Source organism: Dipodomys spectabilis, unplaced genomic scaffold (assembly GCF_019054845.1).
Source record: "Dipodomys spectabilis isolate Male_0828 unplaced genomic scaffold, ASM1905484v1 ptg000609l, whole genome shotgun sequence".
Classification (NCBI taxonomy): domain Eukaryota; kingdom Metazoa; phylum Chordata; class Mammalia; order Rodentia; family Heteromyidae; genus Dipodomys; species Dipodomys spectabilis.
In genome coordinates this window covers 848,432-870,907 of record NW_024871286.1, presented here as the reverse complement: position 1 = coordinate 870,907, position 22,476 = coordinate 848,432, and the positions used below count along the sequence as shown (strand labels likewise).

Sequence of the window (22,476 nt, the reverse complement as noted above, 5' to 3'; positions counted from 1 at the left end):
TGTAACCCTAACAGGAAGCTCCCCAGACCCCTCCATTCCATGTCGTTCCACTGGGCTGACAACTTTCTGCCTTAGACGCCACACCCCCACCAGACACCCAGAAAGTTTCCTACTGCTTCCAGGCAACGTCTGGCACACCTGCACCAAAAGCTAAGGTCACAAAATGCCCAACGGAGACTCCTGAACACCTTTCTGCACCCCCCCCTTTTATTTTTGTGGTCAGTCGTGGGGCCTGAACTCGGGGCCTGGGCGCTGCCCCTCAGCTCTTCAGCTCAAGACGAGTGCTCTACCACTTGAGCCACAGCGCTTCCGGTTTTCTGGTGGTTTACTGGAGATAAGAGCCTCACAGACTTTCCTGCCCAGGCTGGCGTTGAACTGCGATCCTTAGATCTCAGCCTCCTGAGTAGCTAGGGTTACAGGTGTGAGCCACCGGTGCCCAGCCACTGTTAAATTTTTTTCTTTCTTTCCTTTTTTTTTCTTTTTGTCAGCCATGGGGCCTGAACTCTGGGCCTGGGCGCTGTCCCTCAGCTCTTCAGCTCAAGGCTAGCACTCTACCACTTGAGCCACAGCGCCACGTCTGGCTTTTTCTGCTTATGTGGTGCTGAGGAATCGAACCCAGGGCCTCATGCATGCGAGGCAAGCGCTCTACCACTGAGCCACCCTCCCGGCCCCCACCCCCTTATTTGTAAGAAAACTTCTCAGGCCCGTCATCCTAGCTACTCAGGAGGCTGAGATCTAAGGATCACGGTTCAACGCCGGCCGGCGCAGGAAAGTCCATGAAACTCTTATCTCCAATAAATCACCAGAAAACCAAAAGTGGCCCCGTGGCTCAAACGGTAGAGCCACTCGCCTTGAGCTGAAGAGCTGAGGGACAGCGCCCAGGCCCTGGGTTCAAGACCCACGACCAACCAAAAAACAACAACAAAAAAGAAAAACTTAGCAGAACTTTATCAAGTAAACAAACAGGCAGGCACAGAAGAGCAGGGACACACACTCCAACTGCTGGGTGCTCTCACAGGGAGAGACACTGAACAACCTTCTCTTAACTCCATTCTGGTAGCAACTTTTGGTTTGCTTTGCTACATAGAAACTGAAATGTTCAAACACAACACAAGAGCATTCTTATTCTCAGAAGCCAGAAGTGCAATAGGAATTCAATTCCTCCTGATCCCAGGAGCAAGGAGGGCTTAGGGCAGACTTCTAGAACACTCCCTCAAATACAACAGGGGTAAATTTTAAGAAGTGGCTTTTTGCCTCGGTGATTAATCAGATGATGTATATTAAAGCAATACAAGCAAAATATTACCTCACAGCTCCTCACCTGGGTCTTGATTAATACCAACTTAATTAACCACAAACAGAGCAAAGTGCGGTCAGGTGGGAGACCTGAAATTGAGGTAAATGGGGATTCTAGAGGCTGAGCCAGCAAGCCTGGGATGAGTCACCCAGGTGACAAATCAGCCTGTTTTAAACGACGGAAGCATCAGCTGTGACATATTAATGACACACCCTGTTGATGGAGGTGCACACTGGTGATGGGGGGCTGCTTCTGAGGGCAGTACAGCAGCGCCAGCGGGGAGAGGGTCCCCAAGGTGAACCATGCCGTCCCACGGGTGCTTTCTATGGCCGCAGGTGTGGGACAGTGAATCCAGGCCTCCCTGGATCCCCAGTCAGCTTGGGCTGGAGGCCTTTGCTGCGCTGCTTAGAGCTGGACAAACAACAAATCAGTCGGCTGGTGATTATGAAATATGATGCAATCACCTGCAGATGCCATTTGGAAGCTGAAGAAACTCCAAGACATGGCTAGGCCCAGAACCATGTTTTTCTTGGCTCTGCCTTTGTCCTAAGAACAACTAATGTTAATACAGTACTTTACCGACACTTCTGGGGCCGGGGCTGGAGCTCATTGTGGAGTGCTTGCCCGGCAGACAGGAGGCCCTGGGTGGGAAGGAGGAAGAGCTGAGCAACAGTGGCTCCCCCTGTAGTCCCAGCTACTTAGGAAACCCAGATCTGAGGACCATGGTCCGAAGCCAGCCCAGGCATGACAGTCTGTGAGCCTGCGGAAGTGGAACTGTTGCTCAAGTGATAGAGTGCCAGACTTGAGCAAAAATACTAAGGGGCAGACGGGCGCCGGTGGCTCTCGCCTATAATCTTAGCTACTGAGGAGGCTGAGATCTGAGGATCGCGATTCAAAGCCAGCCCAGGCAAGGAAGTCTGAGACTCTTATCTCCAATAAACCACTTGAAAACCGGAAGTGGCGCTGTGGCTCACGCGGTAGAGGGCTCGCCTTGAGCTGAATGAAAAGCTGAGGGACAGCGCCCAAGCCCTACGACCAACCCAAAAAAAAAAAAAAAAAATACTAAGGGGCAATGCCCAGGCCCTGGGTTCAAACCCCAGTACCAACACAGACAGACACCCACACACAGAAGGACTTCTCTTTTTTTTTTGGGGGGTCCCGTCATGGGGCCTGAACTCTGGGCCTGGGCGCTGTCCCTCAGCTCTTCAGCTCAAGGCTAGTGCTCTACCACTTGAGCCACAGCGCCACTTCCGGCTTTTTTCTTTTTGCTTATGTGGTGCTGAGGAATCAAACGCAGGGCCTCAGGCATGCAAGGCAAGCGCTTTACCACTAAGCCACCTTCCCAGCCCCCAGAAGGACTTCTCTTATTGAAATAAAATTTCACCCAAATGCATTTTATGTTTCACATCTTCCAAAGACCAGACCCCTGCTAATAACTAAACAACCAGACTTCCTCCATCCTGACAATTATAAAAATACTTTATTTTAAGCCAGGTGCTGGTGGCTCACACCTGTAATTGTAGCTACTCAGGAGGCTGAGAGCTGAGGATCCAGGACTGAAGCCAGCCTGGGCAGGAAAAGCTGTGAAACTCTTATCTCCAGATTCACTATCAGAAAACCGGAAGTGACGCTGTGGTAGAACACTAGCCTTGAGCAAATGAGCTCAGGGACAGCGCCCAGCCCACAACTGACCAAAACACAAAACACCTCCATCTTCCAAATGCACTATTATTTTTGTCTGCTGGTTTTGAAGAAGATCTTACTATCGTGGCTCAGTCTGGTCTTTAACTTTCCATCCTTCCTCTACCATCATATTGGGATTGCAGGATTTTCACCACCACACCCTTAAATACACAATAAATTCCTTTAAACACGGTCTGAGAGAGTCTGTTCCTGTACAACCAAGGCACTGAAAAAGGAAAAACTGGGGCAAATGCCACGATCACATCTTTCTCTATAGCAGAAACGGGCCAAAGGCTGCAAGGTGGCCCCAGGTGACCAGGAAGAAGCGCCATCATCTGGTTTAAGGCATTGTCCTTTTGATGAGAAAATTTCTTTTCTTTTCTTTTTTGTTGTGGGGCTTGAACTCTGGGCCTGGGCGCTGTCCCTGAGCTCTTCAGCTCAAGGCGAGCGCTCTACCACTTGAGCCACAGCTCCACTTCCGGTTTTCTGGTGGTTTATTGGAGATAGGCGTCTCGTGGACTTTCCTGCCCCAGCTGCCTTTGAACTGTGATCCTCAGATCTCAGCCTCCTTACTAGGTAGGATTATAGGTGTGAGTCACCAGTGGCACCCAGCAAGAAATTTTGTTGTTGTTGTTGTTGTTGGTCGTGGGTCTTGAACCCTGGGCCTGCGCTCTGTCCCTCAGCTCTTCAGCTCAAGGTGAGCATTCTACCGCTTGAGCCACAGTGCCACTTCCAGTTTTCTAGTGGTTTATTGGAGAGAAGAGTCTCATGGGCTTTCCTGCCAGGGATGGCTTTGAACCGAGATCCTCAGATCTCAGCCTCCTGAGTGGCTAGGAATACAGGTGTGAGCCACGGCGCCTGGCAAGAAAATTTCTTTAACTGGGCCTTTGTGACTCACTCTTGTAATCCAAGCTACTCAGGAGGCTGAGATCTAAGGATCATAATTGGAAGCCAGCTCTAGAAAACAAATAGGAGATTTTTATCTCCAAACAAGCAAAAAGCTAAAGTGGAGCTGTGGTTCAGTGGTAGAGCACCAGCCATGAGCAAGAAAGCTGAACAACAGTTAAAAGGCCCTGAATTCATAAAAAGGTTACTTATTTCAACCCAAAATAATTGTCATCCACTGAGAGTACTTGGCGACCTATTAGAAAAGGAAAGAGATGGGGGCTGGGAAGGTGGCTCAGTGGTAGAGCACTAGCCTTGCATGCTCGAGGCCCTGGGTTCGATTCCTCAGCACCACATAAGTAAAAAGCCGGAAGTGGCACTGTGGCTCAAGTGGTAGAGCGCTAGCCTTGAGCTGAAGAGCTGAGGGACAGCACCCAGGCCTAGAGTTCAGGCCCCATGACCAGACCAAAAAAAGAAAAGGAAAGGAAAGAGATGGGACTGGGAAGGTGGCTCAGTGGTAGAGTGCTTGCCTTGCATGAATGAGCCTCTGGGTTCAGTTTCTCAGCACCATATAAGCAGAAAAGGCCGGGAATAGCACTGTGGCTCAAGTGGTACAACGCTAGCCTTGAGCTGAAAGGCTGAGGGACAGTGCCCAGGCCCAGAGTTCAGGCCCACGACTGGCAAAAAAAAAAAAAAAAAGGGAAAGAGAAAAATTAATTTCTACGTGAGTGTCATTTCCTTAGTACTTTGACAGTTCTGGAATTTTTCCCCCCAAGGACCAGAAAATAGCCACAGCAATTGCTTTAGCAGTACAACACTCCCAGCCAGGCGCTGGTGGCTCACGCCTGTAATCCTAGCTACTCAGGAGGCTGAGATCTGAGGATCGAGGTTCAAAGCCAGCCCGGGCAGGAGAGACCGTGAGACTCCTATCTCCAATAAACCACCAGAAAACCGGAAGTGGCGCTGTGGCTCAAGTGGTAGAGCGCTCGCCTTGAGCTGAAGAGCTGAGGGACAGCGCCCAGGCCCAGAGTTCAAGCCCCACGACCAACAAAAAAAAAAAGAAGTACAACACTCCCAATGGGTGACCACTGTACCAGTGTCACTCTTCATGAGGACATTCTCACACTAAATGAGGGTAGTGGAAAACAGGCAGGTCAGCCGCGCCCCTGCCCTGGGGGGGGGGGGGGGGAGACACTCTGCCTCTAAGGCTCAGCTCCCCAGGTCCAGGCAGACCTGAGCAGCTGGGCACACGCCTGCCAGCAGAGGCTCCCTGTCCTGGTGGTGCTTCTGACGCAGGGGAGTAGTTTTAATCTGTTTCTTTTTTCTGGTTTGTTGTATTGTTCTGCCAACCCTGGCGCTTGAACTAAGGCCTGGGCTCTGTCCCTGAGCTTCTTTTGCTCCAGGGGCAGCACTCTACCACTTGAGCCACAGCACCACTTCTGGCTTTTTCTGCTTATGTGGTGCTGAGGACTCAAACTTCCTGCATGCTTCCTGCACGCGAAGCAAGCACTCTACCCCTGAGCCACCTTCCCAGCCCCTGGAGTTTGAACTCCAGCAAAGCCAGCACGCCACCTCTGAGCCACAGCTTCAGCTCTTAAGAGCACAAAAATTACTCTGAAGGGTTAAGCACCTGTGGCGTGACCCAGAAGTCCATTCCCACAGTCTTCACCCTTCATCTGACTTTGTCACTAATTGGCAAGGAATGTCCCTTTTGTGTCTACAAGGTGAATTACAAAAGCTCCTATCCTAATTTAGATCAGAGTTAAGTCTTCAGACTGGTAAGTGAATTACGTTTTCTATGAATTAAAAAAAGTGAAAAGAAAAGCCAGAAGCCAATGGCTCACCCCTATAATCCTATCTAGTCAGGAAGTTGAAAGCTGAGGATACAGGTTCAAAGTCAGTCTGGGCAGATCAATCCTAGAGACGCTCTTCTCCAACTAAGCAACAAAAAACGGAAAGTGATGATGTAGCTCAAAATATGGCGCACCAACCTTGACCAGGGAGGGGAGGGGAGGGGAGGGGAGGGGAGGGGAGGGGAGGGGAGGGGAGGGGAGGGGAGGGGAGGGGAGGGGAGGTGTGGAGGAAGCCTTATGCTGGTGGCTCAAGCCTGTAATCCTAACTGCTCAGGAGACTGAAGTCTAAGGGCTGCATTTCAAAGCCAGCCAATGCAGAAAAAGTCCATGAAACTCATCTCTAATTAACCACCAGAAAACAGGAAGTGGAGCTGTGGCTCAACATGGTAGAGTGCTAGACTGGAGCAAAGAAGTTCACAGAAGTGGCGCTGTGGCTCAAGTGGTAGAGTGCTAGCCTTGAGCTGAAGAGCTGAGGGACAACACCAAGGCCCAGAGTTCAGGCCCCATGACCAGACCCCTCCCCCCCCCCAAAAAAAAAAAAAAACTTTTAGACCAGCTCAAAGGATGACAATTCTCAAAGGAAAATATTTTCAGAAAAAGTCCCCAAATCCCATCTCTGGAAATGCCACAGGCTACACACCATTAACACAGCCAGCGTCAGGAACTGGATTTCATTGTTCTGCTTAAAGATGTTCACTAAAGCTGAACACCATAGGCTCATGCTTCCTAGCTACTCAGGAGGCTGAGATCTGAGGATGGAAGTTGGAAGCCAGCCTGAGTAGGAAAGACTGTGAGACTCTGATCTCCAATTAACCACCAAAAAGCTGGAGGTAGCCCTGTGACTCAATCCTTGAGCAAAAAAGCTCGGAAGCAGTACCTAGGCCCTGAGTTTAAGTCTTAGGATGGGCCCCCACACACACACAAGGTTGTGAAAGTCCAATTTAGCCGGATATAAATGGCTCAAGCCTATCATCCTAGCTACTCAGGAGGATCTGAGAGATCTGAGGATCTTGGTTCGACACCAACCCTAGACAGAAAAGTTAGTAAGACTCTTAGCAGCAACTAACCAGAAAAAGATGGAAGTAGAACTGTGGCTCAAAGTGGTAGAGCATTTGCCTTGAGCACAAAAGCTCAGACACCACACCATGCACAGGCCCTAAGTGCAAGCCCGGCACCACCAGCTCCAAAAAGAAAACTCCAATTTAATAGCACTTCACATTTGTAACACTTTCTACCTTTGATTTTGATTTTTTGTGCAGGTAATGGGGCTTGAACCCAGAACCTCTGGATCTAATTTGCCTTTTTAGCTCTAGGGTGGTGCTCTACCACATGAGCCACAGCTCTACTTCCAGCTTTTGGATGGTTAACTGAAGAGTCTCAGGCTGGCTTTGAACCGTGATCCTCGGATCTCAAACTCCTGAGCAGCTAGGGTAGCAGGCCTGAGCCACACTGGGGACTGGCCTGCACCTGTCTTTTCTTGGTGGCCGACCCCTTGCATGTCACCTGACGGGTCCCGGTGTGAAGGGGAGGCTCTCCCAGGACACAAGCAACGGAAGCAAGCCAGGGTGTGCCTTTTCCCCACCAGCCCAGCGCACTGGCGGAGGACACGCCCACAGGGCGCACGTGAAGGGGCGGCTGCGCAAGGAGCTGAGGGGCCTCATGGGGGAAATCAGCCAGTCCGGGAACCTCCACTCCACAGCTCCCAAGTGCTCAGCCCGCGGCCCGGCAGGGCCAACAGCTTGCTCTTGGGCAGTATTAACTCCAGCCTCCAGCTGTGCCAGCCCGAAGGCCAGTCTCCCCAGGGGCAGAGGTCCTCAGCACCATGCTGGAACGCCGTAACAGCGGCTGCTACCACAGTCTGGGTGCCCGCTGCGCTCGCCAGGCCACAGCACAAGTGAGGAAACTGGACCAAAACGCCTGGGCCACTCACAGGTGGGGAGGCCCTTTCCTGAGGTCAAAGGCCAGCAGAGGGAACCCAGGCAGGAACCCAGGGTGTCCGGGCTCTCAAGGGCCTCCTGTCGCACGGGGCCTCCCACAATACTCTTGTGGGGCAGGTGGACACGAGGGAGCGCCAGCCAGGCTGGAGAGCAGCCTGGCGGAGGCCCCGTCCCCGGAGGCCAGCTTGGGGCTCCAGGGCAGCCCCAGGGACAAGCGGCTCCTGCAGCCAACACTGACAGAGCAGCAGGAAGTGCTGTCTGTGGGCCATCCTGCCATAAAGGCCTCAGAATTTGTGGGTGCATCAGCTGAGCCCCCAGAACCACCAAGTGCCTCCTGGCTCTGACAAAATAGCATACCAAGGAAAAAAGGGAACTTGACCGTGTTTCCTAGGGGCAAACTGAGGCCCAAGGGCCCAGCCTGGAGATGGCTCCCCCGGGGTAGCGGAGCCAAGAGAGAGCGAGGAGCACTTCCCACGAGCAGCAGGAGCCAGAGGTGGGAGCTGATCACGTGCCTGCTGGCGTCCCGGCCCACACCCACTTCCGGCCTGGCCGGCCCCTCCACTCCAGTCAGAGCCAGGGTGGAGGAGAAAAGACTACCAGAAACTCTCCCGCAGACACCTCCCTGGGAGCGCCGCAGGCCTGCCCTCCGGCTCCACCCCTCCCGGCCTCCCCCACTGACTGAGGCCTTGTGCTGGTGGCTCACGTTTATAATCCTAGCTACTCAGAAGACTGAAATTTGAGGATCAAAGTTCAAAACCAGCCTGTGCAGGAAAATCTATGAGACTCTTATATCCACTGACCACTACAAGAGCCGAAGTGGTGCAGTGGCTCCAGTGGTTCAGGGCTAACCTTGAGCTAAAGAAGTTCAGGGAAGGCCCAGAAGCCCTCTCTCTGCTCTTTACTAGCTCTCTCTCCTCTCTCCTCTCTCCCTGTTCTTTTCTAGCTCTTCTCCCTCTCTTTCCCAGCTCTCTTTCTCAGGCCTTTCCCCACCACGTGGAGGACCAAGATGGCCTGGTGCCAGCCGGAACGATGAATAAACCTACCCCTTACCTGAAAAAAAAAAGAAAAAAAAGGAGTTCAGGGATCCCATGCCAGGGCCTGAGTTCAAGCCCCAGAACCAGCATAAAAAAAATAATAATGTAGGGGCTGGGTAGGTGGCTCAGCGGTAGAGTGCTTGTCTTGCATGCATGAGGCCCTGGGTTCGATTCCTCAGCACCACATAAGCAAAAAGAAAAAAGCCGGAAGTGGTGCTGTGGCTCAAGTGGTAGAGCACTAGCCTTGAGCTGAAGAGCTGAGGGACAGCGCCCAGGCCCAGAATTCAGGCCCCACAACCGGACCCCCAAAAAAAAAATAATAATAATAATAATGTATTTTTTAAATCAGTCTTCCTGGGGCTGGGAAGGTGGCTCAGTGGTAGAGTGCTTGCCTCACATGCATGAGGCCCTGGGTTCAATTCCTCAGAACCACATAAGCAGAAAAAGCTGGAAGTGGTGCTGTGGCTCAAGTGGTAGAGCGATGGCCTTGAGCTGAAGAGCTGAGGGACAGCGCCCAGGCCCACAAAAAAAAAATCAGTGTTCCCATATAGCCTAGGCTGGCCTCAAACTCAGGATCCTCCTGTCTGAAGTCTCCCAAGTACTGGGACCATCATGCACAGCTGGCACTCATCTGAGTGCTCACACACCCCTCATAGGCTAGTTGAAAGAGAAAATAAACCCGTATTCAAACGAAGCACCAGTATAAACAGAGGTGGTGGTCAGGTGACCGAGAAGAGACAGCCAAACTTGATACTGGAAATTAAAAATAGCGCCAGACATTCATTTGTATAGCACCACTCCATCCAGAAGCTACTTCCAAGTTCCCAACAAGGTCAGCTTACTTCTCCTCAAGGATCCACAGGGATTGAAGCACCCCCCCCCACACACACACACACACATCAAGGATCCACAGGGATTGAAGCACCCCCCCCCACACACACACATCAAGGAATCACAGGGATTGAAGCACCCCCCCCCACACACACACACACGCTGGCACCCCCCCACACACACACACACGCCGGCCCCACACACACGCACACACACACACACACACACACACACACACACGCCGCCCTCCCCCCCCCCACACACACACGCCGGCCCCACAGGAAGGAAGCCCTGACTTCCCCAGCTATTCCAGTTACATAAATCAACAGCTGATCATCCTGTGTTGGTCCCTGCCTGGCGTTTGGACCCACATTTGCCTTTTAGAGCTGCCCGCCAATGAATAACCATGTTACATTACATCAGATAAATGTGCCTAGATCAATATTGTTTCTAACTATCCAAGGTTTCTTATTGCTGTAAGAATCCTTCAATTTAAAAAAAAAAAATGTCCTGTTAGTTAAGAGACATTGGTGGTGGCGCCACTATCCTCAAAGCAAAGTCTGCCACACACAAGAGAGCAGCAGGGTTTCAGTCAGCAGAGAGCCTTGTAAAGCTGCTTACCTAATTTTTTGTATTTCAAAGAACAATAAACTTTCCTCCTTTCTCTTACAATGGAACAACAGTTAAAAGAACTGAGAAGCCAGCCGGGCACAGGTGGCTCACACCTGTAACCCTAGCTATACGCAGGAGGCTGAGATCTGAGGATCACGGTTCAAAGCCAGCCCAGGCAGGAAAGTCTGTGAAACTCTTATCTCTAATAAACCACCAGAAAACCAGAAGTGGCGCTGTGGCTCAAGTGGTAGAGCACTAGCCTTGAGCTGAAGAGCTGAGGGACAGCGCCCAGGCCCAGAGTTCAAGTCCACAACCGACTAAAAAAAAAAAAAAAAAGGGCTGGGAAGGTGGCTCAGTGGTACAGCACTTGCCTTGCATGCATGAGGCCCTGGGTTCGATTCCTCAGCACCACATAAGCAAAAAGAAAAAAGCCGGAAGTGGCGCTGTGGCTCAAGTGGTAGAGTGCTAGCCTTGAGCTGAAGAGCTGAGGGATAGCGCCCAGGCCCAGAGTTCAGGCCCCGCAACCGGACCCAAAATTAAAAATAAAATAAAATAAAATAAAATAAAATAAAATAAAAAAGAAGAAGAAGAAGAACTGAGAAGTTGGGCACACAAGCGGCCCACACCTGTCATCCTAGCTACTCAGGAGGCTGAGATCTGAGGATTGTGGTTCAAAGCCAGCCCTGGCAGGAAAGGCTATGAGACTCATCTCCAGAAACCCAGAAGTAGCACTGTGGCTCAAGTGGTAGAGCTCTAGCCTTGAGCTGAAGAGCTGAGGAGCTGAGAGACAGCGCCCAGGCCCAGAGTTCAAGCCCCACAAGGACCAAAAAAAAAAAAAAAAAGCTACATTGTCTTTGTGAGAGAGAAGAAAAAAAGGGAAGGAGAAGATCAGAAGAGAAGGAGGAAGGAGGGAAGAAAGTAATATCTCCAAGAAAAACAAAAAAACTTAAAAAAAAAAAACAAAAAACTTGGGAGCAGCTCCCTAGGGGCCTAGTTCAGATTTTCTCCTCTTTCATGTTTTCTAAGTTTATTGTAAGGGTGATCTACAGAGGGGTTACAGTTCCCTTTTAATAGTGCTAGCCCTCTCCCTCATTTTCTCCCCCTTCCCCCTAATTTAATCCTCGTATTTCTCCTGAATTATATCCATCAGGGCACAGTGTCATCCAAGTCTACACCAGTAAACAAAGAAGGCTAGGCGTCAAGCCTGTCATAATTCCAGAGTTTTCACTAACTGCTAAGAAGGATCACTAGCTGGGTGCCAATGGTTCACACCTGCAACCCTATTTAGGAGGCAGAGATCTGAGGATCAGCTCAAAGCCAGCCAGGACAGGAAAAGCCATGAGACTCTAATCTCCAATTAAGCACCCAACAAGCCAGATGTGGAGCTATGGCTCAAGTGGTAAAGGATCAGCCTTGAGCAAAGCAAGTTAAGGGATAGTGCCCAGGCCCTGAGTTAAGCCCCCAGGCTCCCACAAACACACAAAAATCATTCAAAAAATAAAAAATAAATAAAACAAACTCCTCCAGTTGATTTAGCATCTGCACAACTCCTTCCTGAGAACTCAAGTGGAAATCCTGATCTCTCCCACTGAGCCACACACTGGCCCTCTCAGAGTACTATTATTGTGTGGCTGGTGTCAAATGCCCTCCTATACCACTTTCCCAGTCTTTTGTCCCCAAACCTGATCCATTTCCATGAAAGAAAACAGTTCAGCTTTCAAAGTTCTAAAGCGTAAGGACAGATTGCTCTCCAGGTAATGACCGCAGAGCCCTCACACTAAGGCAGCCTCAAAATACGGACAGGGTCCTTTAAATTCTGGTTCTCCTTCTTCCCACAATTCTCCAAGTCCATTAGACTCTTCTACTTTGCCTCAGGTCTAATTAGATTAATACAGCTCCCTACTTGCCTTAACTCACCAATTACCCCATTTGACAGAGGGAGAGCTCTGAGGCCAGGGCAGACATGGCTAATCTACCTCCCATCTGTATCAGAACAGAGTGGCTCTAGCTAGCGGACTCAGGAGCTGTGGTTTCTTAGTGATGTATACTAAGTTGCTTTCTCTTTGAGATTTAGCCCTGGCAGAAAGTCAAGCATTTCCTGATCACTCCCAAACATACCAGAATCAATCTTTATAGCACACCAACCAACCAACCAGGCACCAGGAGGGGGAAGCTGACCATCTCCAGCTCTTTGTCTCCACCCATCCATTCATTCATTCATTCATTCCTTCACCTCCCAGCAAGATGCTCTGTTACATGTCCACACGTCCCCTCAAATACCTAGTGCTGTGCCTGTTGTTCTGTGCCATCATCTGTACAACTGGGAAGAGCAAAACCGGAATCTGGCTCTCAATGGAAAAAAATGGACGGCATGAATAGAAAAAGGGGAGCCATGAAGTTGGGGATTCCAAGGCCTAAGGGAAGGAAAAATTTCTCCTTTACAGAACCAGGCAAGATGTCCCTAGAAATGGGGGCGTACCCTTGCTGGGGGTGGATGTGAGTTGAGGGTCCCGAGGTCCAGAGTTTGAACTTTACTCCCCATTGTGATGGATAAAGAGGGTAGAAATCTAATCCAACTGACCTTCGGAGACTTTAGAGGGGAACACCCTGTGACTCAATCCTGGTCACCTTATAAAGAGCAAGCGAGGCTGGGGCCAGGGCTCAGTGGTAGGGAGCTGGCCTAGCACACCTGAAGCCCTGGGTTCCATTCCTCAGTTGCACATACACAGAAAAGGCCAAAAGTGGGGCTGTGGCTCAAGTGGTAAGAGTGCTAGCCTTGAGCAAAAAGAAGCTCAGGGACAGCACCCAGGCCTTGAGTTTAAGCCCCAGGATTGGCCAAAAAAAAAAAAAGGAAGAGAAAAAACAGACACACACACACACACACACACACACACACACACACACACACACACACACACACACACACACACACACACACACACACACACAAGGATTGGGCCAGCCAGAAAGCTTTGAGATGGCAGTCCTCACACCTCCAACATGAGCCAAATAAAACTTGTTCTTTTCTTTTTTTTTTGGGCGGGGGTCTGGTCGTGGGGCTTGAACTCTGGGCCTGGGCGCTGTCCCTCAGCTCTTCAGCTCAAGGCGAGTGCTCTACCACTTGAGCCACAGCACCACTTCACGCTTTTTTCTTTTTGTTTATGTGGTGCTGAGGAATCGAACCCAGGGCCTCAGGCATGCGAGGCAAGCGCTCTACCACTGAGCCACCTTCCCAGCCCCATAAACCTCTTTTTCTTTATACATACCTCAGGTAGTTATCACAATAACCAAAAAAGACAAACTAATATCTTTCTGACTTCAAAGTCACAGGTTCCTTTTGAATAGCACTGCACCCCGCTGATCCTGTGGGTTTCATTTCAAGTAATAAATACACACACACACACACACACCAAGTACTGGTGGCTCACGCCTGTAATCCTACCAATTCAGGAGACTGAGATGTGAGGATCACGGTTCAAAGCCAGCCCAGGGAAGGAGCATCTGCGAGACTCTTCTCTCCAATGAACCACCAGAAAACTGAAAGTAGAGCTGTGGCTCAGAGTGTCAGCCTTGAACAGAAGAGCCCAGGGACAGCACCGAAGCCCTGAGTTCAAGCCCCAGGACCAGTCCCCCAAAACACACGCAGGCACAGGTCTGGCCTCATCCCAGGACACCTTGAGCCCCAGGCACCCCAACACTCAGAGTAGAAGAGTCACAGGTCAGCAGCAGCAGCTCCTGCCTAGACCCAGCAACCTCTCCAAGCACTTCACAGAGGAAAACAGCTCCAGTTGAAACTTGTGTCCACACGGTCCACCGACAGATTTAGAACTCAAATTATAGCCTCGGCAGGAGTCTTCACAAAGGACTCAAATTAAGCAAGCCCCAGATGGGGAGCCAACAGGAGCAAGACAGCCTGACGGCGCCCTGTCAAGTGAGCAGCGTCCAGGCCAGTGCAGGGGCAGACCTGTTGCACACAGGGACCTGCCTGGGTCTGGGGACCGCGCTCACTCCGGGGCAGGCTCGCCCCAGCTTTGCAGCCTGGGACTTGTGTGCGGACACGAAGTGGTTACGGAGTTACTCAGGTTTCAAACAGTTCATTCCTGTCCTTTAGACCATCTCTCAATGCCAGCATTCATCGACTTGGGCTCCTGAGAGCTCTGCCTTTGGCAAAGCAGATAAAATTAGCTACTGGAGTGAACTCGGAATCCAGGGTGGGCCTTTATGAAAGTCCACAGATGTGCAAACAACAAGGAAACAACTGGAGCGGGCCGATTCACTCACTGACAAGACCCTTTCCCAGGGGCGGCCTCCCTGCAGGCCCGCGGCATCTAAGGTGACCCATTTCCTGCTTCCCCTCCTGCCTCTCACGGTGGCCACAACCCAGGGCTCCCCTATTGGTCAAGAGATGGCCAGAGGGCTCAGGAGGAGAAATACAGCAGGAAGACCCAAAGGACCCTTCTCTTATTTTGGGGGGAAGGGGAGGTCAGTTACACGACACCAGGAGGGCTGAGGCGCAGGGGACAGGAAGTGGGTTCCTCCCACAGCCTGGCAGTGTGATAATGGGGAGACAATGTTGCGGCCTGGTCCTGACCTCCACACTGGCCTAGGGTGGCCCCGTGGCTGGAAAATGACCAAGGGGGTCACTGGGAAGCAGCCCCTCCCCACAGGTCCCCAGATTGAACAGGTTTTAGAAGGATGGGAAAACAGCACCCTGAGGCCAGGTACGCTGCGAAGGGCATGAAACCCTATTTCAGAAAAGTCCACTTCATGGATTTGTCAGAAAGAAAGAAAGGTGGGCACTAGCTGCGTCTGCACTCAGAGCCCTCCGCACGCACCTGCACCACAGCCACGTTTCACAGAAAGACTGAAAGCCCAAACTTTTACACGTCTTGTTTTTTGTTTTGTTTTTTGAATACAAGAGTGGGCCTTCTGCCTCTAGGTCTACCAACACACTCCATAAACCCCAAATGAAAACTAAGCTAGAAGTCCTGAGAACACCCCCAGACCCCCTAGAGTGGCGGAAAGGAATGGGGGAGGGGGAAGGGGGGAGGGGGAAAGGAGGGAAAGAGGGAGAGCAAGAGAGGAGGGGGAGGGGGGAGAGGAGGGGGAGGGGGGAGAGGAGGGGGAGGGGGAGAGGGGGCGGGGAGGGGGAGAGGGGGCGGGGAGGGGCAGTGGGGGGAGGGACAGTGGGGGGAGGGGAGGGGAGGGGAGGGGAGGGGAGGGGAGACCTCCTGGGTAAATGAAGGACTTTCTAACCTGGGAAATCTCTCAAGAACACAGAAAAACACCCTCAAGGCCGAGCAGAGGGGGGACCACCCCCCCACACCCCGGGAGGCACGGAGAGGGACCCCCCTCCGAGGAGGGAGGGAGGGGATCCATTATCTCCCATCAGGCGCGGGGGGGGGGGGGGGGGGGGGGGGACGCTTTGGAGAGGGCGAACCCCCGGGGAGAGGCAATCCCGTGACGCCCCTCCCCCTCCCGAAAAAGGTCTCCGCCGGACCGGCGGGACTCGCAAGGAACAGTAACACTTCTTCACGGAGGGCGGCGGGGCCCGGGGGGGGGGGCGGCGGGGGGCCCGGGGACGGGGGACACGGGTGTCGGGGGCCCGGGTCCGGGGGGCCCAGGGACGGGGGACCAGGGGACGGGGGACCAGGGGACGGGGGGCCCAGGGACGGGGGACCAGGGGACGGGGGGCCCAGGGACGGGGGCCCAGGAGACGGGGGACCAGGGGACGGGGGGACCAGGGGACGGGGGACCAGGGGACGGGGGGCCCAGGGACGGGGGCCCAGGAGACGGGGGACCAGGGGACGGGGGGACCAGGGGACGGGGGGCCCAGGGACGGGGGACCAGGGGACGGGGGACCAGGGGACGGGGGACCAGGGGACGGGGGGCCCAGGGACGGGGGCCCAGGGGACGGGGGGCAGGGGGCCTGGGTGTCGGGGGACCCGGGTGTCGGGGGACCCGGGTGTCGGGGGACGGGGGCCGGGGGGCCCGGGGGCCGGGGGGGCCGGGGCCGGGGGGTCCGGGGCCGGGGGGTCCGGGGGCCCGGGGGCCGGGGGGTCCGGGGACGGGGGGCCCGGGGACGGGGGGCCCGGGGGGTCCGGGGACGGGGGGTCCGGGGACGGGGGGCCCGGGGACGGGGGGCCCGGGGACGGGGGGTCCGGGGGACGGGGGGGCCCGGGGGGCGGGGGGGCCGGGGCCGGGGGGTCCGGGGGCCGGGGGGTCCGGGGGCCGGGGGGTCCGGGGCCGGGGGGTCCGGGGGACGGGGGGCCCGGGGACGGGGGGGCCCGGGGACGGGGGGGGTCCGGGGCCGGGGGGTCCGGGGGCCGGGGGGTCCGGGGGCCGGGGGGTCCGGGGCCGGGGGGTCCGGGGGACGGGGGGCCCGGGGACGGGGGGCCCGGGGACGGGGGGGTCCGGGGCCGGGGGGTCCGGGGGACGGGGGGCCCGGGGGGCGGGGGGGCCGGGGCCGGGGGGTCCGGGGGCCGGGGGGTCCGGGGGCCGGGGGGTCCGGGGCCGGGGGGTCCGGGGGACGGGGGGCCCGGGGACGGGGGGCCCGGGGACGGGGGGGTCCGGGGCCGGGGGGTCCGGGGGACGGGGGGCCCGGGGGGCGGGGGGGCCGGGGACGGGGGGCCCGGGGGACGGGGGGCCCGGGGGCGGGGGGTCCGGCCCGGGGGCGGGGGCCGGGGACGGGGGGCCCGGGGACGGGGGGTCCGGGGACGGGGGGCCCGGGGGGCGGGGGGGCCGGGGCCGGGGGGTCCGGGGACGGGGGGCCCGGGGGCCGGGGGGGCCGGGGCCGGGGGGCCCGGGGACGGGGGGCCCGGGGCCGGGGGGGGCCGGGGGACGGGGGGTCCGGGGGACGGGGGGGCCGGGGCCGGGGGGCCCGGGGACGGGGGGCCCGGGGCCGGGGGGGCCGGGGGACGGGGGGGTCCGGGGCCGGGGGGGCCGGGAGACGGGGGGCCCGGGGCCGGGGGGGCCGGGGGACGGGGGGTCCGGGGCCGGGGGGCCCGGGGGACGGGGGGCCCGGGGGCGGGGGTCCGGCCCGGGGGCGGGGGCCGGGGGGCCCGGGGGGCGGGGGGTCCGGGGCCGGGGGGCCCGGGGGACGGGGGGCCCGGGGGCGGGGGGTCCGGGGCCGGGGGGCCCGGGGGACGGGGGGCCCGGGGGCGGGGGGTCCGGCCCGGGGGGCGGGGGCGGGGGGTCCGGGGACGGGGTCCGGGGGTTCCGCGGGCCCGGGGGCGGCGTCCCGCGGACGGGGTCCGGCCCGAGCCCACCGCGGCGCCCCACCGCGGGGAGGCGGAAGCCCGCGGGAGCCCGGCCACCGGAAGCCGGGACCCCCGCCCGCGGCGCGGCCGCACTCCTCCCCTCGGCCCGTCCGTCCGTCCGTCCGTCCGTCCCTCACTCACCGAAGTTGCTCGGCGGCCGGGCGGCGGGGCCGCGGGCCGGCCGGGGGCCGCGAGGCCGGGTCCGGAGCGGTCGCGCCCCGCCGCGGAGGTTCCCTCAGGTGGCGCCTGCGGCGGCGGCGGCGGCGACGGGACGACGGACGGCAGACCGACCGACTGCGCGGGCGGGCGGGCGGGCGACGCGGGGCGCGCTGGAGCGGCGAGGTGCGCGTGCGCGCGCCGGGGCGCTGACCCCAGGCGGAAGGAGCTGCCGCGCCGCGCTCCCCGAGCCGCCGCTCGGTCTCGCCGCTCCGTCTCACACTGAAATTGCCCGCTTCGCAGCCCGGCTTCCCCGGTTGCTAGGCAGATTTCGCCTCGCACACTTCCGGGTTGAGGCGCGTCTCGACGAGTGGCGGCGCCGCAGGCCAATGAGATCCGGTTGGGGCTGCCAGAACCCGCACCCCGCGGAGGGTGTGACCAGTCTTACGACAGACAGTTCGACACGGCCAATGAGCGCGCGAGCCGGCTGGCCGTCGGGAACGCGCCGCCAGCTGGGACGGGCCTTCGGGGGCGGGACATAATGAATGATAGCTTCTCCACCAACGGGAGACCGCAGCTGGTGTCGGCGCCAATCACAGCTGTACGGGGGCGGGACAGAAGCGTCGAGGGCGGGAATGCCGCGAGGGGTGGAGCCTGCGGATCGCCTCTCAGCGTGGCCGGCTCGCTCGGACCCGCGAGGGCGGTTCGGCTGGGCCGCCCTGTGGCCGGCAACTGGCTGGGCAGGGGGTTCCCCGCAGTGCTCAGCAGGGGCGCCCCACCCACAATGCACCGGAGCCGGCCGCGGCCCGGCGGGCGTGGGGCGGCGGCCCAGGGCGGCGGGCGGGGCCGCGGGAGGCGCCTGGGCAGGGCCGCGGGCCGGTCCGGGCCTGGCCCTGCGCGCGGGGGCTTGGCCGCCCGGGTGCGCGCTCTGGGGGGCTGGAGGCGGGGGAGCCTGGGGGAAGCCTGGCTCTGGCCTGAGACTCGGGGGTCCCCTCCCTGACCCCCCGTGTATGGGATTAGGGCTCTCCTTCCAGACCCCCCTTTCTGCGATCCTTGGGGTTCTCCTCCCTGACCCCCCTGCTTAGGCGAATCTTTAGGGTTCTCCGTGACTCCGCCCCCCCATTCTGAAAATCTTTGAGTCTTTCTTGCTTCACATATTGACTAAACTTCGGGGTTCTCTTGACACCCCCTCCACTCTGAGGAGGGACTTTGGGGGGATTTTCCCCCCTAACTCCACCCCCTCTTTCTGAGGATCTTGGAGGTTCTCTGAACCCCCCATGATGAGACTATTTGGGGTTCTCTCCTCATTTTGACAGCCTCAGGGTTCTCTTCCCCGACACCCCTCATCCTGTGGGGAATCTTCGGGGTGCTCCTGGCCTCTGTTCTGAGGAGAATCGTCTTTCACCCAGTTCTGAGGAGAATCTTTGGAATTCTCTGAGGTCACCTGGGTGACCCAACCCATCTCTAGATTTGTGTGTGTGTGCGTGCATCTGTGTGTGTGTGCGTGCATCTGTGTGTGTGTGTATACACATATACCCGTGTGCTGGTCCTGGGGCTTGAACTCAGTTCCTGGACTCTGCCCCTGAGCTTTTCACTCAGGTCTGGCACCTTACCCCTTGAGCCACAGCTCCACTTCTGGTTTTTTGGTGGTTCATTAGAGACGAGTCTCAAGGACTTGCCTGCCTGCGCTGGCATAGAACTTAGAACCCTAGATCTCAGCCTCCTGAGTAGCTGGGATGACAGATGTTAGCCACCAGTGCCCAAGTAAAAGGGGCCTGTTACAAAGAAAATGCTGTGGCAAACCGGGTACCGGTGGCTCCCGCCTGTCAGGAGGCTGAGGTCTGAGGATCGTGGTTCAAAGCCAGCTCAGGCAGGAAAGTCCATGAGATTGTTATCTCCAATGAACCACCAAGAAACCAGAAGTGATGCTCTGGCTCAAGGGGTAAGAGTACTGGCCTTGAGCTGAAGAGCTGAGGGACAGCGCCCAGGCCCTGAGTTCAAGTCCTATGGCCACCACCAACAACAAAAATGCTGTGACAATTTGGAGGAGGGGGAGGGATGGAGTGAGATGGTGCCTGGGAAAGAACTTCGTAAACCCTGAAGTGGGCTGCCCACGTGGCAAGGGACGCTGATACTGTAACAAGTAGCCTGGCATTCCTGGGAGAAGAGTACTAAGGTCTGGGGATAAGAACAATGCGGGGGGTGGAGGGTTGGCAGGGAGTTCTGTGGGGACATGACCCCAAGAGACAAGACTGACCCCTGGCTAAGGAAGGGATCCGCTGTTACCATAAAGACGGCATGTTCCAGGAGTGCCCACCGGCATCTCTGCTAGCACACAGGCTGGTTGGTAGATGGACAGTGCTGGTTGGCATGGCAGGGGTGTGACTAGAAAATTAGACCAAGCCCGGCACTGGTGGTGGCTCACACCTGTTACTTCCTAGCTACTCAGGAGACGGAGGCCTGAGGATTGTGGTTCAAAGACTCTTATGTCCCATCAACCACCAGAAAACAGGAAGGGGCACTGTGGCTCCAAGTGGTAGAGTACTCGCCTTGAGCACAGAGAGGCTCAAGGATAGCTCCGGGCCCCAAGTTCAAGCCCCATGACCAACAGAAAGAAAATCAGACATTCTAGTGGGTGTCTGTAATCCCAGAATGTAGGAGAATGCTAAACACCAGACCAGCCTAAAAACAGCCAGATCCTTTCTAAAAGGAAAACAGAGCTAAATGCTGGTGACTCACGCCTGTAACCCTAGCTACGCAAGAGGCTGAAGTTTGGAGGGTCAAGGTTTGAAGACAGCCCAGACAGAAAAGTCTGTGATATTCCATTCCCCAATTAACCAGTGAAAAGCTGGACTGGAAGCATATTTCAAATAGTAGAGCACCACCGGAGAAATACCTAGAGGCCTAGAGTTTAAGTTCTGGTACTGGGATAAGCTGGATCTGTGGCTTACATGGTAGAGCACCCACCTAGCAATTGTGAGGCCCTGAGTTCAAACCCCAGTAGTGAAGAAGAGAAAAAGAAAACAAAAAGGATGTGAGGGGGAGGGAACGTGGAGATTCAGAGATTATCCCAGTCTAGGGCTAGCCCGCGTCATTCCCAGCCCGACCCCTGAAAAGGTCAGGTCAGATAATCGCCTCAACCTTTTTGTTTTAGGAGTAAACACATCTTTGATTTTTCTGGAAGAAGGCGTGGGGCTCTGGAGAGGTCAGTTAGACAGCATCCCGCAAGACTCCAGGCTGGGAGCGCACCTGAGTGCTGCCCCACAGTGCCTTTCAGGCTCTGGATAAAATCCTCAGCACCAAAAATGTAAAACTTCCATTTGGCTAAATCTTCAAAGAACCCAAAGCAAATGGACATTTGTCAGGAGCAAAATATGCTTCCGAAATGGATGGCAAAGCCACTGCTTCTGACAAAATAAACACCCAAAGCCCTGGCCAGGGGCTTGTAATCCTAGCTCCTCAGGAGGTCGAGATCTGAGGAGGGAGGTTTAAAGCCAGCTTGGGCAAGAAAGTTCCAGAGATTCTAATCTCTCATCTTTTAACCACCAGAAAACCAGAAATGAAGCTGTGGCTCAAAGTGGTAGAGTTCTAGCCTTGACTGCAAAAGTTTAAGGACAGTGCCCAGGCCCTGAGTTCAAGCCACACAACTGACACAGTAAAACAAGCGAGACACTTCCCCGCGCCGTACCCCCCACCCCCCCACCCCAGCCCCGGCCAGGCTCTGAGTTCAAACCTCACAACTGGCACAAACAAGCAAACAGATAAGTAAATTAGGGCACCAGGGACCATGTGGTGCTGGAGACTGCATCTCTCACTCCAATGCCTTTCACCAAGGCGTGGCCCTTCCGGGGTCTGGGAAGTCATGTGGGCAAACTGGCTGAGTAACATTCACAACCAAATAGGGAAACGGGAAGAGAGCCAGGCCTGCAGGAGGGAGCCAGGACAGCCAGTGGCCGGGGGAGCCCTCCTGATGGACAGTCGGGAGTTCTCCGTGGATTCAGGAAGCGGTGGCCTCTGGAAGTGAGGACGGATGGACGGCTGGTTAATAATAGCAAAGGAAAAAGGTGCTACACGAAAAGCATCTATCCAGGGCACCGCACCAGTGGCTCACGCCGCCTGTAATCCCAGCTACTCCGGAGATTGAGATCTGGGCTTGACGCTGCTTTGGTTAACTTCTTCTAAGCTACCTCTGTTTCATGCCTGAATCCAAACTCACCGCGTCCATCCGCCCTCATTCCGGCCTCCTTCTCCAGAGTCCAGCAGGTAACTGGAGATTTGTTTGAGCAACCTGAACATTTGTCAAACAACTGACAAAGCTAGGCACTGGGGTCTCACGACTGTAACCCCAGCTACTCCGAAGGCTGAGATCTGAGGAGGGGGTGTGAAGCCAGCCTGGGATGGGAAAGTCCATGAGACTCTTACTTCCAATGAAACAGTAAAATCCACCCCAGTGGCAGAGGGCCAGCTTTAAGCAGAAAAGGCCAAGTGAGAAAGATCAGTTAATTAATGAATAATGATAAAGGGCTGATCATCTCATGGGTTTATTTTGCTGGTCGTGGGGCTTGAACCCTGGGCCTGGGCGCTGTCCCTCAGCTCTTCAGCTCAAGGCGAGCGCTCTACCACTTGAGCCACAGCCCCACTTCCAGCTTTTTCCATGGATGTGGTGCTGAGGAATTGAATCCAGGGCCCCATGCATGCGAGGCAAGTGCTCTACCCGAGCCACCTTCCCAGCCTCATTTTATTTTTCAAACAGGGTCTTACAAAGTAGCCCAGCCTGGCATCCAATTATGAGGGATCCTGCCTCCAAATTTGAGATTACAGGCAGGTAAAACCATGCCCAGATCCCAGAATTTAGTGTCTATTATACAAAAAGTGAAAAACGGAATGGTTTTGTGTGAGTCCACTCTTGTACCATGGTAAATTTGAATC

General features: G+C 56.0%; 1 protein-coding gene across 1 annotated transcript; it reads right to left on the bottom strand.

Annotated features, from left to right (window-relative positions):
- Positions 1 to 14,619: 14,619 nt before the first annotated feature.
- LOC122100868 (basic proline-rich protein-like) lies at positions 14,620 to 21,782 on the bottom strand. The gene is made up of 4 exons (XM_042671250.1): positions 21,764 to 21,782; positions 17,996 to 18,146; positions 15,725 to 17,953; positions 14,620 to 14,752 (listed from the first exon to the last, which is right to left on the bottom strand). Exons 1-4 carry the CDS (start codon positions 21,780 to 21,782, stop codon positions 14,620 to 14,622), a joined length of 2,532 nt encoding a protein of 843 aa, XP_042527184.1.
- Between the last annotated feature and the right edge of the window lie 694 nt (positions 21,783 to 22,476).

Excerpts from the sequence above, each read along its gene's own strand:
- LOC122100868 (XM_042671250.1), bottom strand. Across the intron at positions 17,954-17,995 it reads GCCGTGTCGAACTGTCTGTC|CCCCAACCGGATCTCATTGG; the intron begins GTAAGACTGGTC and ends GGGTTCTGGCAG. Across the intron at positions 14,753-15,724 it reads GACCCGGGCCCCCGACACCC|CCACGGGGCCACCCTAGGCC; the intron begins GTGTCCCCCGTC and ends GTCATTTTCCAG.